This window comes from Haliaeetus leucocephalus, unplaced genomic scaffold (assembly GCF_000737465.1).
Source record: "Haliaeetus leucocephalus isolate CR32 unplaced genomic scaffold, Haliaeetus_leucocephalus-4.0 Scaffold626, whole genome shotgun sequence".
Taxonomy (NCBI): Eukaryota; Metazoa; Chordata; class Aves; order Accipitriformes; family Accipitridae; genus Haliaeetus; species Haliaeetus leucocephalus.
The window spans coordinates 1886136-1903473 of NW_010973062.1; the positions used below are offsets into that span (position 1 = coordinate 1886136).

The window sequence follows — 17338 nt, forward strand, 5'->3', positions numbered from 1 at the left end:
ATGCTGTGAAAGCATATAGAGGGGGAGAAAGGGGACTGCCTCTTAACACAGCATTACGGGTTCACTGTCTAGAAGTATTTATGTCTGGGTTTTTTCCCTTTTTTTTTTTTTTTTACAGGAAAAGAATTTTAAACAAACAGGAATTTTGCTTCAGAAAAATAATTGGAAAAAACAGAGTTATCCAGCATTTCACAGCCAGAATGAGCTGTTTTGGAAAAAACCTTTGATGAGTAAAGGCAACATATGAGTTTCATGCTACACTACAGAAAATGACAGTAAACCTTATGTCATAAGGAAAAGATGATTTCTACTGCCATGTGATGAAAAGTTTTGAAGACTTCCTAATATTAACTGTACTGGTGAATAACAACCTCTAGTTACTGTAGCATGCTACTTGAGTCAAACGTGATGGATCCAAAACTGATGTCTTAACTAATAACCTAAATTCCCTTTATTGACAAAGAATATGAAACAAACCCTAGAAGTGTTTGCATCTCACCTCATCTCATACTTAAGCTGCAAAAAGCCATGTTTTTTTGATCAAGCTTTCATCTTTCCCCAGTCTCAGGGACAAATCTAAAATAAACACCAGAGCACACAGTGAGAAAAGTAACTACATTTTTCCTTTTAATATAGATGTAGTACAGAATGTTTATTACAGCAGGACAGTGCTTCCAGTTAAATAAAATTAAAAACCTTTATTTCCCCCAAATATAAAATTACTAAATTAATGTCTTAAAAGAATAAGAATATGGAAAAAGCTTTAAATTATACCACCATTTACCACAGTAACCATGATCACCAATTACATACTCCATTGCTTTGGCAAAAAAGTGTTTTTCTTTTAATAACTGCATATAAACCTAACATAGCAAAGACTGTATACATCTTTATATTGCACTTATTTATATACAGGAATAAATGAACTGTAAAGTCTGCATATATTTGGAATGAGCAAATTTTCACAATAAACTGAAAGCAGAAGGATAAGAGCTGGTATGAATATTAAAAAATGCTTAGAAATGTAATACATTTATGTACAGACTGTACGGACTGTATTAACAAACAATATGTACATAACAATTTACTACTATTGATATTTTAGTATAACTCAGTGTTCATTAATACAGACCTTTGGTTGTATTTAGTTGTTTAGTAAGATCTAAGCTCACATACCTCCGAAATGCAACAAGGTATAAAATAAAGCACAACAATTTGCCAAATGGTACAAAACCTACTATTGTCAGTTCCATTAAACCCAAAAAACTAGTGTCTCTGTCTAGCCCCAAAATAGTTCTTGTACTTGGAATCAATCTCTATGTGCCATACACAAAAAGAACACCTGAATGTTACATACCTGCAAAATTACATCCCACGACACTTTTTTGTAATGTGCAATTCATTTTAATAATACTTTCTAATGAAAAAGAGAAATTAACTTCAACTTTATAATTTTCCAACACGCACTTCTGCAATGACATTATGAATACTTTTAAGTGTTACCAGCAAGATTGAAAAATATATGTGCGCCTTCCTTACTCTAAAAGACTATTACCAGTAACTGCTATTCGCTAAGTGTGCTCAGACATTCGTATGAATTATGCAGCTTGCACGTGCCCAACATTTAGCTTCAAAATCATCCTGAGTCTGCACACAATGAAGCAAATCCACATACTTTAAAAAAAAAAAAGAACATACTTTCCTTTACAAAACAATCATGCAACTGAAGAAGAACTGGGCATCCCATGAACTGTTGTGCTTGTTGGAGTTCCACTTATGGCGTTGAAAATGTGTAGCGAATTAGGCATAACACTGGCCTTTTCTTCAACTGGAGTAATCTTAAAATGGAAAACATGTATTTACCACAATGTTACAAAATTACACAAGTATTTATAAAACAGCTAAGCAGCACTTTATGAAATTGGTTATCAACTCAACTTTCCAGTACTTCCTCAAAGGTACAGAACTACTTTTTGAGGATGGTTACTCTTTTCAGCCATCCTCCACCTGATTTAGGATGGCAGTAGTTACTTCAACATCAGTTCTCCTAATTTAGGTATTACACTGTCCTCTCTAGAGGAAGCTTGTATAACTTCTCTCATTTCTCTTGTTAACTTGCAAAAGGAGTTTCACAATGTCAACAGGTTTGCTTTTTGCCCTTTTTTGCCTTTTTTTTTTTTTTTTTACTTTGAGGTACGATTTGAGTATTTCTTATCAAAAGCTATCGAAGCACCAAAAAGACTTCATTCTTAACAGCTACAAATTTACTGATGCTAGGATTAGAAATATTGGAAAAAAAGGAATGATACAAAGATTAGACAAATGAAGAGCAGAAGTAAAGAAAACTAATTACCATCCCATCTGATCATATTGGCAAGCAGCAGAGGAGAAAAAAGAAAAATCTGTTAAGATTCTTTTCCATATTTTTCATAACAAAACGTTTGCAGTTGTTTAAAACCCACAGTCCTATAAGACAGCTAAGAGTTTCTTCAATGACATTGAAACAAACATTGTGAGAAGCTTTTTCCAAATACACCAATAGGCAGGCACGTAAAGGTGACATTTTTAAAGATGTCAGTGAAGACCCTCATGATTCTAAGCCTTCAGTGGAGTGATCAATCTTATTTAAAAAAACAAAACCAAAGCAACCCAACAACATAGCATGTTTTAGTTATTTACAGCTAATCAGATTTGTACAAAGAGAACACAGTGGTAGGCTAATAGTACACATTACTGCAGTAAGTGCTGTACTTTCATATTCTGTTCACACTATCTCATAGGTATCAGTTGTTTGCCCCTTCTTCTCTTCATTTACTTTTAGACAATGTGATTTACTCCTGGAGTTTCAGGCATTACATGCTTTTTCTTATTGTCAATCTTTGGAAACTCACACACTTGAGCATTTTTTAAACACATATCTTGCACTGAGTTCAAAGTATTTTTTCTTGTGTACAAACTGTCATTATATGATTTTACTTTTTCTTATGCCAAGGGAATATTAATCTTTCATTTATTACCATTAAATTACTTGACCAAAACATTTTCCTCTCTTTTCCAAAGGGAGATAATTCTGCCATATACCTCATTCATCTTAATCAGCTGTCCCATTAGTTATCCTCCTTTCTAAAACCCTCCACTGCTTTCTGCTTTTCAATAAATCACATGGAAATAACAGTCAAACTGTCCCAGCCAAGCAAATCTTTTTCTGTTCCAGGAATCCTTCAAAACTGTTTTCCTCTACATGTATATCTGAAAGATACTGGATTTTATTAAAAAACCAACACATGAATTCTGACAAAATGGTGTCACTCCCTACAAGCCTTGTTTCACAATATTCTCCAATATTGGTGGTTAAAAAAAGTTAGTTTTGTGGCACGCTTTTCCCTGTGATAGTATAACAAAAGAATAAGAGGATGAAAATAAAACCTATGTGCTTGCTGTATTCTTGTGCTTCACCATAATTATATGATAGCACAGAGCTACTCATAGCACAGTACCTGAGAAAACCACATCAGGAAATAATGGAGAGCAAGAAAGTGCATGAAGTGAACTTTAGACACTTGACATTTTTGAACAGAAAAAAATCACCATAAAAGTTTTGGATACCATCTAACCAAGGGTAGAATAAAGGCAAAACTTTCTTATACAAGCATACGGAAAGCTGTTGCACCAGCAAGCTGACTAGCTTTTTGAGCACGTTATTATTATCCAAGAGAAGAGTAATTTAGAGATGTCAAAAAATAGTAAATGGGTAGAGTCATTGTACATCTAAAGGATGCAATTCCGAAAAAAAGCTGGAAGATTAACAGAGCATTTAAATGTCAGTTAGACTGAATGCCTCAGGTAGGTCTCAAGTTTGATTTTTTCCTGTACAATTTGATTTCTGAGTAAAGCCTATAGTTTTTGTATCAACAAGAGAAACTCAGAGCTCTTCTTTGTATCAGCTGGTTATCCAGACCAGGATGCATTGGTTCCTAGACTAAAAAAAGTTGCTATTATGCTCGTACCCAAGGAAGTCTCATAGACATGTATATTTGTAAGGCAAAATATTATCAGAAATCACAAGTATTTCTTGCGGACTAGAAACATGAGTCTTGAGGATTAAGAACTATGATTCACTCTATGGCTCTGGGAAAAGATTATACAAACAGCAGCAGATGAAAGAAAAAGGAGCCTGAAGCGATCAATATGATGAATAAAATGTCAAGAAGGCAGAGATCAAGCATGAACTGTCAGCCCTTGCTGTCCTAGAAATAATATCCTTGCCTCTGAGGTCAGAAGACATTTCTACCATGGATCCCAGATTCAAGGTCTTGCATCTCACTCCATAAGAGTTCTGGTTTTCCTTCTCCCGTATCTCCAGCTTATTTGCAGTGGATTGACCTCAAGAAAACATCTTGGAATACCTCTTAAAAGATATTTAACTCTGTCACAAAAGTAAATATTTGTAATTCCAAATTCTAAAGAAAAAGGGCTAAGCTTGCAGATCAAATCCCCCTACAGTTACCAGGAATTATAGACTAAAATAAGCTTTTTGGTTCACTGAATAGAGAGCCCTGTAACTATACATACGAAGCATAAATGACATATATATTCATGTCATTAAATTTGTTTTATATTTACTGCAGTCTTCCTCTCCTACAAATAAACAGGCTAGTGCCCACCAGATTTACTTCCTTAATGAGCGAGACTTAATTCTGAAGGTCAAGAAAACATCTGCAGAAAATTCACAAACAGGAAAAAAAATGGTGAAGTTGCACAATTCCATGATATGCTTATACTCCAATAGAGAAAAAAAAAAAAACCAAACAAAAAAATAAACAAACCAAACAAAAAACCAGTCCCTTTTATGTAAAGCATTACATACACTTTTCCTAGTGGGTTCACATTACAGCTACATTCTGAATGCTGGTATGTATAATTTAATTTCAGCACATACTTGTTCATGCATTATTTCAGAAAGCTCTTTTGCCATTTCTCTGTAGTTGGCCTTCATTTCTTCCTGATATTCCAACTGATCTTCCTTTATAAGTCGTTCATTTACACCCAGAGCATGCCCACAAGCTTCAACAAATTGCCTGTTTTACATAAAATAATTTAAAAAGATCTCCATCAGGAATACAAAATCCAAAAGATCAATTCAAAATGCCAGCTTAAAGTATGTTTTTAATGCAGTCGGAACACTGTAAAAGTTAAAAGTTTAAAAAAAACCTCTTATGATACCAGTCTTGGGGAAAAAAAAAAAAGTCAATTCCCGCCCCCCCCCAGAAAAACATACCTAAAAACTTCTTTTAGTAGCTTTACTTTATTGTCTGGATATCTTTTGGTGTTTGTGTCATCTAAGAAAGCTCTTGCATATGCTAATGGACCAGCATTAACCTAAAAAGAACAAGAATTACAAAATAAAGTCAGTTCTCTGACATATTGTCTTAGCAATAACAGGTACTACAGGTGTCTGTCTGATTTGCTTTTCTTAGGAAAACACATTGATTTCAAAAAAGCTGGACTTATGAAATAAGAAAACTGCTGGAGCTGGAACATAAGAGCAGGAGAGGCAACTACAGCACTCTGTATGAACCTGTCCTGGCACAAAGAAACCACTTTGATGATGTAGCAAAGCGACTGCTGCATTGCCAATTTGTCATCTCTGTCGATGAAATTAGGGTGGGAAACTGAGAAAATGAGCTAGATCTACTACTGTTTGGTCTGCTTATCTATTGAAAACACTCTTCCAAGCTGAAAATTCTTCAATAATTAGCAGAAATTCAACAGCACCATCATGACAGCTACATGAAAACTGGATTCAACAATTTCTGACTCATCCCTATTATTCTTTTATATTAACAGTCAGAGCCCCTCCCTTCTCATCCCAAAGGCTAGCTTGACAACTTGCTGATTCTGGAACCTTGCTTTGTGTACTCTCATCACTGCATTAAGACCCTTACCATATTGATTTGTACACGCTACAACTGCTTTATGTACTCTATTTTGGTGAATCGACAGTTTCTTTATACTTTCAGTTCTTGCTTGCCTTAGGCAAAACAACATGTCGCCCAGTGAGATTTTCTACTATTACCCTTCTCTATTTTGGCACTTCCTCTTCATCTCCATAGGGGTCTTACCAAAATACAAAAGTAATAATGACCATGTTGAACCTACTGCGAGCAGACCTACATTTAGGCAAAATACACTTATTCATCCTCATATGGGAAGTCACTATTTTATGGTAGTTTCAGCTTTACACCAAAACCTGGTGGGGCTCAGAGCACCTTAGATTCCAGAGATCTTAATCCTTTCATGTAATTGTCCATGATCAGTGTTTATATGAAATGCTTTTATTGCTTTTCCTATTCTGGACATAACTGCAAACAGTGAGCATATTTCTAATTTAGGACATTCTTGAATATACAGAATAGAAACTAATGATAAAATGCTACTGATATAATTTTTCAGGGACAGAAGCAAGGACAATAGCTGAATGGCAAAGTATATGGTCTTACCTGAACACTGACACTTCCTTGGAGCTTCAGCTGCAATTTGATCATATCCACTTCAGCTGAAGAGCAAAGCTGCCTAAGTTCTGCAACTTTTTTACTCATTTCGTCAATGGCTACTTCAATTGGGTTTAAATCAGTATGGTGCTGGTACATTACTGGAATGCGCTTTTTTACATATGGGAAACAATGTATAGCTATGGACGGAAACAAGTTTAATACAGTTAGAAAAAGCTTTTTGAATAAGGTGTGTTTTGATAGAATTTTATGCTAAAATCTCATTTTGATGTAATTAGTTGCTCAATTTAATAACATTATATAATCAGAAATACTACCAAATGTACAGGGAAACAAAATAGTGAAAATGTAAATATGCATAGGTTTACATGTATTACAGCAAAGAAAGATCATTGTCATTACTGCTACTAATAATAACCAAGAAATAAACCATTGGAACTTAATTCATATGAGAACTGTAAAAAGAATTGCTTATCATCCACATATCTCAAAGAGGAGAAGAATCAAAAACAGAAAAGCTGTATTTTCTATTTCCTCACAAGTATTGGCTATGGACAGCTGGCATTATGAAGTAATTTATTTAAGTTTTTTTTATCACTATATTAAGACAGTGATACAGAAGCTCACACTTAACAGAGACAAAACACAAAATAGTCTTTTATTTAACAACAAGGAAAGCTACACTCCAGATTCACAATTCTTGAAGCTGAAGCAAAAAAACCCCCAAATTATTTGAGGATTATCCCTTGAAGAAACCAATTTGAAAAACCTAGTTTTGGCTAAAAATATTAAAAGTAGTTTGGCTGATAGCTATAAAGGACTTTAAGTGAAATGGAAAAACCCATACAGAACAGAATTAGGTCATTTGAATTAATGCTTCCAGTCAACTTGTTATTTCACATACTCAGATTTACACATTATACAGAAACACTGCCAAACACACCGTAACTTTTAATTATCTCCCTTAAAAGCATAATAAAATGTTTTGTATCAGTGAACTAAATACCTTTAAAGTTTGAGGCCATGGGGAGATAGATGGGCACTCTCTCTCCCTTCTAAAGCTAACAAATGAGAAACTAAAGCACAGTGATTAGACCAAAGCCACAGCAGAACAGAGGCTGGAAATCAAACTAGAACCTGCCCTTCAGGCTCTTCTAGTGCTTTAGCCAAAAGAACCAATGCTGCATTTTACACATTCCAAGACAGAAAGAATGTTGAAAAAATCTCTCACCCAAATCAGCAAGCATAATGCCACTGTTCTTCAATATTTTATAGCAAAGAGGTGAGCACAGGAAAGGGCAAAGGGAGAGATGCAAACATTCCATTATAAAAAACCCCCAAAATTATGTAAAAGTGAAGGGTAGTTAGAACATAGTCAAATATGAGATTTTACTCTTTTTCCAACGCTTACGGGTTAAGAAATCACACAATGATATACGTGTTCGCAGATGGTCATTTATAAGTGTTTGTATATCACAATTTTTAGTGTTACTTTCAAGTATGTACTAATTTTAAAAGTTTGTTTTGTCTAACAGTATTTTGGTATACTATGCAACTCTTGTCACCTCCAACAGTCACATGCGAAATCTTCTAAAGGATTTTCTCTGACAAAATACGCAACATATAGAAAAAACCTAGTATCAAGAATTAAGTATAAAAAACAAAATAAAAGAGCAGTTCTCTTTTAAAGGAAATTTCCATTCAATCAGTACCTGTCAAAATAGTCCGTCGCTTACACTGTTCTTCTACTCCTCCTTGTCTTTTACCCGCTTGAGTAAAAGGCATCTCAAACATAAAGCGACGAATGTTATGGGTCCTTTCAAAATCTGTTTTTCTTTCTTGCAACTCTTTTTCTTCAAAGTATGGAATTACATGTGTAACTTGAATATATGCATATTTTGAATCTAAATCCTTTGGATTTACCTTAAAAACATGAAAAAAACCAATCAGATAGCTACACTGTGAATAAAGTGGATTTAATTTTAGTCACATAACTTTCAGAAATTAAATTTGGTCTCAACCTTCGAATTACTGAAAACACAGGAAACGTTAATGGTCTCACAGGGCTTCTCTGTGTTCAGTTTCTAACTATTGGGAAGACAACATAGCTAGATGCATTACAACGTGTTCTGCTTTTTGTTCTGTTTGGATTTTTTTTTTTTTTAAAACACTCATTATTGATAATTGGTGTATGCAGATCTGCAAACAAAAACATAATACAGAGTTATACCCTTGATTAACACTGGAAGGCACAGATACAGAAAACCCAGAAACAAATACTTGTCCTCCATGACAGCTGATAGAGCAGTAGATTGGAGACCAAAAATTGCTAGCGATATAAAAAAGTTAATAATTAAAAATAAAACCCTACATTGCAAATAATTCAGATATTACCTTCAGAAGGTACTCCTCCCAACCCATCTCAACTCTGACACCTTATGAGGGTCCCAAAGAATATACTGGTGGGAGCAGGGCAAATTGAAGGCTTCACTATTCAATTAATTTTGTTTCTAGAACTGGATGAGTTCATGGACTGGCTGATCTTTAATTTGGTAAAAGCAGCAACTAGTTGCCCGTACCAATAGAGAAGGCCTCCAAAGTCTTCACCCAACAGGGTCACTAAATAGACCAAGGATTTTTTTTTATTTTTTTTTTTTATTTTTGTAAATTCCCCCAAGCATGGGATAGAGAGGGCACCCTAAACCTGTGCATCTTTCTAACAGTTGTTGCCTACCATTTTTGTCCCATGTCAAATATTCATGTTATCTCTGCCTGTCTCTGAGCCATTTCACTTCCATAAACTAAGTGGGAAAAACAACAATGCGAATACACACATGAAGTCACTAGGTAAGTCGTGGAGCACACTGGGAACAGAGCTAAGGTCTCCCTGCTGTTACCCATTTTTATTGGAACATGCTGCTTGATTAATTACTTTTTTTTAAAATCTGCAATGTTTTCAAGATTATTGGACTGGAACTTAAGTGGTAATTTATGTACTCATTCTGATACAGCTGACAGAAAAATGTTCCCTACAAATGCTAACACACACGTGCATTATAATTAATTGTAAAGAATTCAAGAGAGTATACTTGAAGAGCTGTGAAAAACTGAGATTACGATATAATTCTCTTGCCTTCTGTGGCATGAAATCTAGCCCTTGCATAAGTCCTCCCCTCCTTTTAAAGTTCCCATATTGAAAAGCCCCACCATTGCTGCACATTCAGGCCAAGAAGCACAGAACTTTGTGATCTTACTGGTAGAATCAAGGAACAGAAGAGATAGATAAGAGAAAAATCACCATAAAGTCTGAATCCAAACAAAAGTTAAAAATTAGCTGAGGAAGGGAATAAAAGGAATGCAGAGAGGCATCTTGTGCAGTATGTGTTCTTCTCAGCATGTGGGATACTGTAGCCCTCTTCAGTTAAACAGTTTTGGAGCCTTCAATTACAAAGGAAAGCATTTCCTATGACAAATATAGATTTAACCAGATGACTTTGCATGAGCATTTTTTTCTACAGTTTAAGCGTTTATAAAATTGAACAGGCTCAGAGACATAAGCAAAGGATAACAAGAACAACTGATACAGAATTAAAATGTTATTTACATATGGTACTTTTCTCAGAAGAGGGGTCTGTTTCTTACTTCAGAAGAAAGTTTGGACTCTGCTTTCAAGGTGCAGAAAAGGGAAAAACTTCCAAAGAACGACTGTGCATGAACTGGCAAGAAATACAGCTAAACATAACACAGGATATGATCATAGTCCAAATTTGTTCTAAGACACAATTATTATTGTGAGACGTAACACTATGGAAATCAAGCTTTTTGGTTGTTCTTAAAGGTAAACTTAATAGGAGATGATATTTCTCTCATGCCCTTCAACCAGTAGAGTTTTTTAGACACCTATGTCTGTGTGCACAATGAGTGACAGACAGTGATCCCACACTATTTCAAGTGGATTAGTGGAAGCAATATATCAGAATTTTTTAGAGAGAATAAAGATCATACCTTGCCAGAATCCTGAATCATTTTGACATTTTCAGACCCAAATTTGTCAGAGTAGAGTTTTTGGAGTCTTTGGGAAATCTCTGAGAGAGGTGTGAGTTTAGGCTCTTTATAGATATATTCCTTTCCATCTTCATCCTCAAAGAATCCCTGCAAAAAATGAAGTAATCAAAATCTTGGAAAAAACCACATAGGACAATGATTAAGATGAACATAATCTATGTGGTTCAAAGCAAATATAAACATTTAACATCAGGATTCAAGCATATGTAAATAAGGAGAAATTAAAATCTAAGTAAAAAAGGTTTCCTAAGAGAATAAAAAAACCCCAGAAAAATGCAATTATCTACTACAGAATGAGTGAAAGACAATGGAAACACACATTTAAAATTGTAAAGGTTCATTGTAATTTTATGGTGTGCCAAGCCTCTGAGATACTTTTCTTCACTTTTATTTAAAAGTGAACTTTCAGCACTGTTTCACTTGCCAAAACAGAAATCTTGCTGCCCAACATGACTATCTGATTCACAAGTGAGTATTTTGGCAATGGTTTATATAAAAATAATCTAAAAAATTTCTTTATGTAGTAATAAAAAATTAATCCCAGAAAATGAAATTTAATTTACCTAAAAATCTTAATTTTATGTTGTACTATCTTGGCATATACTACTTTACTTTCATTACATAAAGCATTTGTTTTAAAACCATAAGTAAATGCAATATAGAGTATGTGGAAAGTGAAACAGGTCATTGGTTGAAAACAACAAGCCATGTCTGAGTTCACGTTTGGAATCGGAAAAGAAATATTTTTGTCATAAATGAAACAGACAAATAGAAAAGCACGACATATCATGTATAAACACAGGCTAGATTGACAAAAATACCCACATCAAACTAAGGTGAAATGCAGTAGTTTTTACTGCATTGCTTGCTTTGTAAGCAGTTACTGTAATTACCTCAACATCTGTTTCACTGTCTGTAAACTGGTATTGCTATAAAGTTATAAAAGACAACAGAATACATGTAAAGTTATACTGCTCAGAGTACTGTACAATTCTCCATGCTCAGCTGAACAATTAGCAACTGGGCTATGCATGTAGAAAGTGTATTACTTGATACTGCGTGATACCATACTGATACATAAGCGTTCTAGACATATATTAGAAGATGTGAAGCTGTCCAATACACAGCCAGAACTTTTGTTCAAAGCATGCAATACTGATGCATAGAAGAGAGTGATTTGTTCTCTAAATGGAACTTAATATTATTTTTTGAATTGCAATGGCTATTAATGCATACCAATCTAAGAAGCAGCCTTGCAAACCACACTGTAGCACTACACATTAAGTCAATACATTGCTAAGAACTGACATTATAGAAAACTTACCGCTGCCTTAAGGTAGTAAATAAAAGAAGAAAAAGGACAAAAAGGCAAAAAATTTACTGAGGAAAATAAGGAAGAACTGTATCGGAATTGATAAATGTTTTAAACTAAATTATTGATGTTTAATTATTTCTTACAGAACACATTTCTTGTACTTTTTATGTCATGGTATCAATATAGATGATGAAATAGTATACCTTGTAAAATAAATTCCAGTTTTCCTTACTGCACAGAGCAGACAAATGAAAGTTAATTAATACTCACCTGTCCAAAGAACGCTACCCTGAAATAAGTTCCCAGCAGTCTCTTGCCTGTATGCATAACTTCTGTTACTTTACTGTATGCTCGATGAAGAGTGTCATATAAATGAGCAAGCCTCTAAAAATAAAAGAAAACCATCAGGGGGTAAAAGAATAATGTAGAATTTTCCTATCTTAAACCAACAATAAATTACATCCTTGTAATTAATAACAACTAAAAACACTGTTTCATTGAACAGTAGTAATAGGTTTAGTACTTGTATCAGAATGACAATATGCGAGATTAATTTTTAATTATTTACATTTATTTAAACATTTTTAATTATTCAAAATTAAAACAACATTCATATTTCAGTTACAATTTTAATACTCTTGTTCTGTGATGTCATATGTGTCATGCAGTTAGACTAGAAAAAAATTTTTTTCTTGCTCAGAATTACTTATGATGAATCTAGTACCTCAAAATCTCGCCGTTTTTCATAAATGGGAATTATAAGTTTATATATGTCAGCAATGAGTTCATAGCGTTCTGCCTTCCAGAGTCCATCAGCACACTGCTCCAACAATTCCATCAGCACATCCTAGATTTGGATACACATGTGAAAAAGTAAAACATTCAATACTTGTGAAAAACACAAATAACTATACTGAAGTTCTTCCCAATGAAAAAGGAGATCTTGACTCAAAACAAAACAGAATGGTCCGAGTGTACACTACTCTTCATATTTACCACAAACAGCATTTTTCTTTTAGATACTCCTGACATCTTAAGTCCACAAATGACACCTGTGTAAGGACCCAAGGTCTTACCTTGAGACCCTTGTCTTATCTTGTAACATGTTTTTATTTTTTCAAAAAACCTTGGGGTTTTTTGGTTTTACACAAAGAACATTATCTTAAAAAGACAGCTATACAAACACTTGACTGTAATGGTTATGAAGGAAACTATCAAACAAATTACATCAACAATAAAATGAAAAGATACAATTCCAAAATCTGTACTCAGAAGTAATTATCAAGGTACAACAGTGGAATTTGGTATACTTGGTCCAGAGTGAAAATACATATAACAACAGTTAGAGAAGCTGAGAAACCCTGAAGGGTCAAAACAGAGTCACAAGCAAGAAACCACCATCTTTTTAGCAAAAAGATAGTTATTTAAGGTTAAATAAGAACTATGCGTATCTATACATTAGAATGGAAGTACACATTTTGCATTAGAGCAGTTACATCATAATTATGAAGTCCCTTCCATCAGTTTGTCATAATAATTTATTTTCCACGCATTTAATTTCTCCTACTTCAATAAGCGTCACAAAACTACGATAACATTCGTACTTTGCTCTAGTTTTCATAAATTTAAAATTACTTGGCTAACTCCATTACCTCAGTTATAACGAATAATTTCACAAATATTATGGAACAGCTTACAGTTCCTGTAATGAAGCTGCCATATACTCGGTCATGGCTTGAGTGTGACAGAATCACTGTGAAGAAGCTCATTCCCATCCACATACTCTAACACATCTCAGTTTTCTTCAAACATGTCTGGAGCTCCAAGTGCCTCCAAGAGAATCCAAGTCTAAGACTGCGAGATGTCAGAAGACATGACATTTCTACTTCTTGAGACCTCCTGGTACCATTCTTGCATCGTAATGGTGAAACGCAGAAGCTGGAAATAACTCCTTTTATCCTTAGAAGGGATCCAACGCTACTCTATTCCCCTCCTCCCTTTGGTAGAGGACTAAGACAGCATAAAGGTATCACTAAGAAAAGCCAACTTTAATATTGAGAGCAAAAAGAAACTGAAAAATGCTACCCTTATCCGTGTGCTGCAATGGTCCCTAAAACATCCCCTCCTTTCCCCCAGTCATTATGGGGCTGTATAGACTCTCCAATATCTCCATCCTCAGCAGCCAGGTGGTGAGAACTGAAAGACCAGTGTCACTGCTGGACCACAAGGGCTGTCCATAAACACTGCTTTGTGACAAGGGTCTTAGATGTCAGAGGGCATCCAAATGCAGCAAAGGAGTACAATCTTGTTTGCACACAGGAAAAAAATACGAAGAACAAAAGCTTCACGTGGGAGAGCTGACAGGAGGGAGGAAAAGAACACAACATTTCTGGGCCACCTGCCTCAGTGTTCATCCGTTCTCATGGGAAAAGTTTTTTTCCATATATCCAGTCAGAGTTTTCTCTTGTACCCTGTGAGAACGGCCTCCTACTCTGTTATGGCGCACCTCTTAGAAGAGTCTTATTCATCCACTAACCACCTTAGGAGCTGGACTTCTTCCAGTTTGTTGGTATCCCTCTTGACTTTGAGGGGGCAGCGCTGGGCACAAAATTACAGATGGGGTATCACAAATGCCAAGTAGAAGGGGGAAAACCCACTTCCCTCCACTTCTTGACTCTATGCTCTTTGTAATACAACCCAGTATGCAGTTGGTCTTTGTTGCCACAAGGCTACACTGCTGATTCCCATTCAATATCTCGTCCACTAGAACTCCCAGGTCCTTCTGCAGAGCTGCTGCCCAGCCTGTCCATCCCCAGCCCGTACTGAGACATGGGGTGATTTTTTCGCAGATGCAAGGCTTTGCACTTGTCTCTGTAGAACTTTGAGAGGCGTCTGTGTTCCTTCAGTCTGAGGTCCCTCTAAATGGCAGCAGCCCTGTCCCCCAGCATATCAGTCACTCCCCTCTCCATTTAGTTTTGTCCACAAACTTGATGATACGCTGTATCCTGTGACCTAGATGGCTAATGAAGGTGTTAAACGGTATCAGCCTGAGTACCTATGAAGAATACCAGCCTTCGCCACCACACTTAAAAGTGTCTTGTATGTTTGGGTGAGTACGTATTTCTGTTTTTCATAAAGTGCTTTAATATATTGAATTACACTGCATGTTGATCACTTAAAAGAGCTATAATACCATCTGAGCTGTGAAGCCATTTCATTTACCAATCTGCAAATTAGAACGATTCCTCTCATGGAAAGTCATAGCTAACAAGATACCAGAAAAACCAAATAAAGAAGGTAGAGATTAACTTACTATCCGTAGTGGAGCTGTATTCTGGCAGAGTTTATTTTGGAAAAAAACAGCCCACTTGAATGAAATTGTTTCCAACCTTAATCCGCACGGAATCTGGCACCTGCCACAGGCCTGTTAGCCGTAACTCAGATCTCTCACAGATGGACTGCTTACAGCAAAGTCTAGCATGGAAACAATATCAGGTTCCAAGCTTTTACCCTCCTATTTCTGACACCCAGAAGACTTTTAGCTCTGCAAGGAGAATTTGACTTGTGCTGCTGAATAGGCTGTCGCATAAACAACTGTTCATGAAACACACACAGTAACTTTGTTAAAAAAACAAATTCAAAATTTTGTTTTTTCAGCTGGCTAGTTTAGGAAATGAGTCAGGCTAACCCTGGCCTGAAAGAGAATTCTTTTAAAATGAGAATTAAATTGAGAATTTTAAAAATTTTGATTTTTTAAATTAGAAACTACATAAAGTATTAAGACAAATTTCACCTAATTGGGAAGACTTTATATAAATTGGAGAATATAAAGGATGCTTTGCCCCTTTTAGAAACATGGAGGGATTCCCCCCTCACTCCCCCAATAGTTCTAATTATTGACTGTTTTGGAGATTTAACTCTAAAGTAACTAGCATCCAGGGAAATGCCAAGTTTCAAGAAAGAAATTCCACAAGTCTTTGTTACTACATATAGGAAGAATTCCCATCAGAGCATCATTTTGCTCAGTAGTAGTATAGTACAGCTTGAAAGATATGTTTCTGCTTTCTGATTTCTGTACCCAACTGATCTGTCATATGATTTTTTTTTTTTCTTAGACTAATACAGTTTTCCTTACATAAGAACATACCAAGGAAACACTCCATATACGAATATGTTCCTATTCATGAAGCAACTAGACTACCTGGTTTGAAATTCTTCTGTAAAGTGCTAGTCATCCTAATTTATTCATGATTTTTAGTCTACTAAAAACCAAAGAGTTTTTCCCTATTATTACTCTTCCTGGGTGAACTATAAGAAGTTAACTGAAAAATAGTAACTTTTTTCAATATTTAACCAGTTACAGTACTACATGGTTAAGTTTAAAAAGGGAAGAAGAAAATTTGGCAAAGTTTGATCCTTTTGCAAGATCCACACGCTTTTAATTTCACTCTTGGCTTAGTGTTTCCATGGAATGGAAGTAAGAGATGGAAATAAATTTGCACAGGGTTCAATGACCCAGAAAAAGCAGTATATCCTTTTTGCAGGGACTGGCTAATGAGAAGAAGAATAAAGACATTCCAGTTTAAAAAATACAAAAGAATTTAGCTCTGACAAATGGTTTGTCAGGTAGACGCTGACAAGAATTTCTAACAAAAGTTTCCATCAGCAGTAGTCACTAGAAAACCAACTCTTGGCTCACTTAGAGCAGCTTACATTTTCCTTTGAGTAACATGGTAAATTCCATGCTGGATGAGGAGAATCAGTGATTTATAGAACATAACACAAATTAAAAAAAACCACCAATCTGCTATTGGGTGTCTTTGGAAAGCAAAAGTGCTATATTTCTCATTTCAAGTAATTCCAACTCCTGCCTCCCCTCGCCTGAAGAAGGAAAGTCAACAATTTTTGTCTTAAAACAATAGAGCAAAGCAGTACCAGAACTTAGGAGTAAAACATAAGTACCCTAGGCCTAAAGCCAGGCTTAAACAGCTAAGTCTTTAATCTGTTCCTCCTAAATCTGTTAGCATAGCCACAATTTGCACAATCAAATAATTTTGTCATACACCTTCACCATATATAAACTAAAACACAAAAGAAAAATATTTTTGTTGTACAATTATGCTTACACACCAGGGATTTTTTCAACACACCTACTGCAAGTAGTGGTCTGTCCCTCCCTCTACCACCTATACTGGCAAAAACATAGTGTAGATGTAACTCTTCATGAGCAAGATTATGAATAATCTTTTCACGTAGGCTTCTTAATAGTAAAATTTACTGTAGAGCCAGAATAGATGGATCCGCGAAGACACAAGGAGTGAAACTTAAGCCAGGAACAAACACCACTGATGCAAGTCTGCTGTCAGTAAAATGACTTTCATTGTTATGGCATATTTGCATAGGGAAACTGTAAACCAACAAAAATGATCTTCATAATTGCTGGTAT

General features: G+C 35.3%; 1 protein-coding gene across 1 annotated transcript in view; it reads right to left on the reverse strand.

Moving 5' to 3' along the window:
• Nucleotides 1-613: 613 nt before the first annotated feature.
• DOCK9 (dedicator of cytokinesis 9) overlaps nucleotides 614-17338 on the reverse strand; it is a 106032-nt gene continuing 89307 nt past the window's right edge. The window contains exons 46-55 of the mRNA XM_010578292.1: nucleotides 12617-12739; nucleotides 12163-12276; nucleotides 11902-11907; nucleotides 11471-11506; nucleotides 10518-10664; nucleotides 8225-8435; nucleotides 6501-6691; nucleotides 5279-5379; nucleotides 4940-5078; nucleotides 614-1838 (exon numbers count right to left, since the gene is read on the reverse strand). Of these exons, the coding sequence (XP_010576594.1) occupies nucleotides 1716-1838; nucleotides 4940-5078; nucleotides 5279-5379; nucleotides 6501-6691; nucleotides 8225-8435; nucleotides 10518-10664; nucleotides 11471-11506; nucleotides 11902-11907; nucleotides 12163-12276; nucleotides 12617-12739 (1191 nt within the window). The 3' untranslated portion in view covers nucleotides 614-1715. The remainder of the gene's footprint in view (nucleotides 1839-4939; nucleotides 5079-5278; nucleotides 5380-6500; nucleotides 6692-8224; nucleotides 8436-10517; nucleotides 10665-11470; nucleotides 11507-11901; nucleotides 11908-12162; nucleotides 12277-12616; nucleotides 12740-17338) is intronic.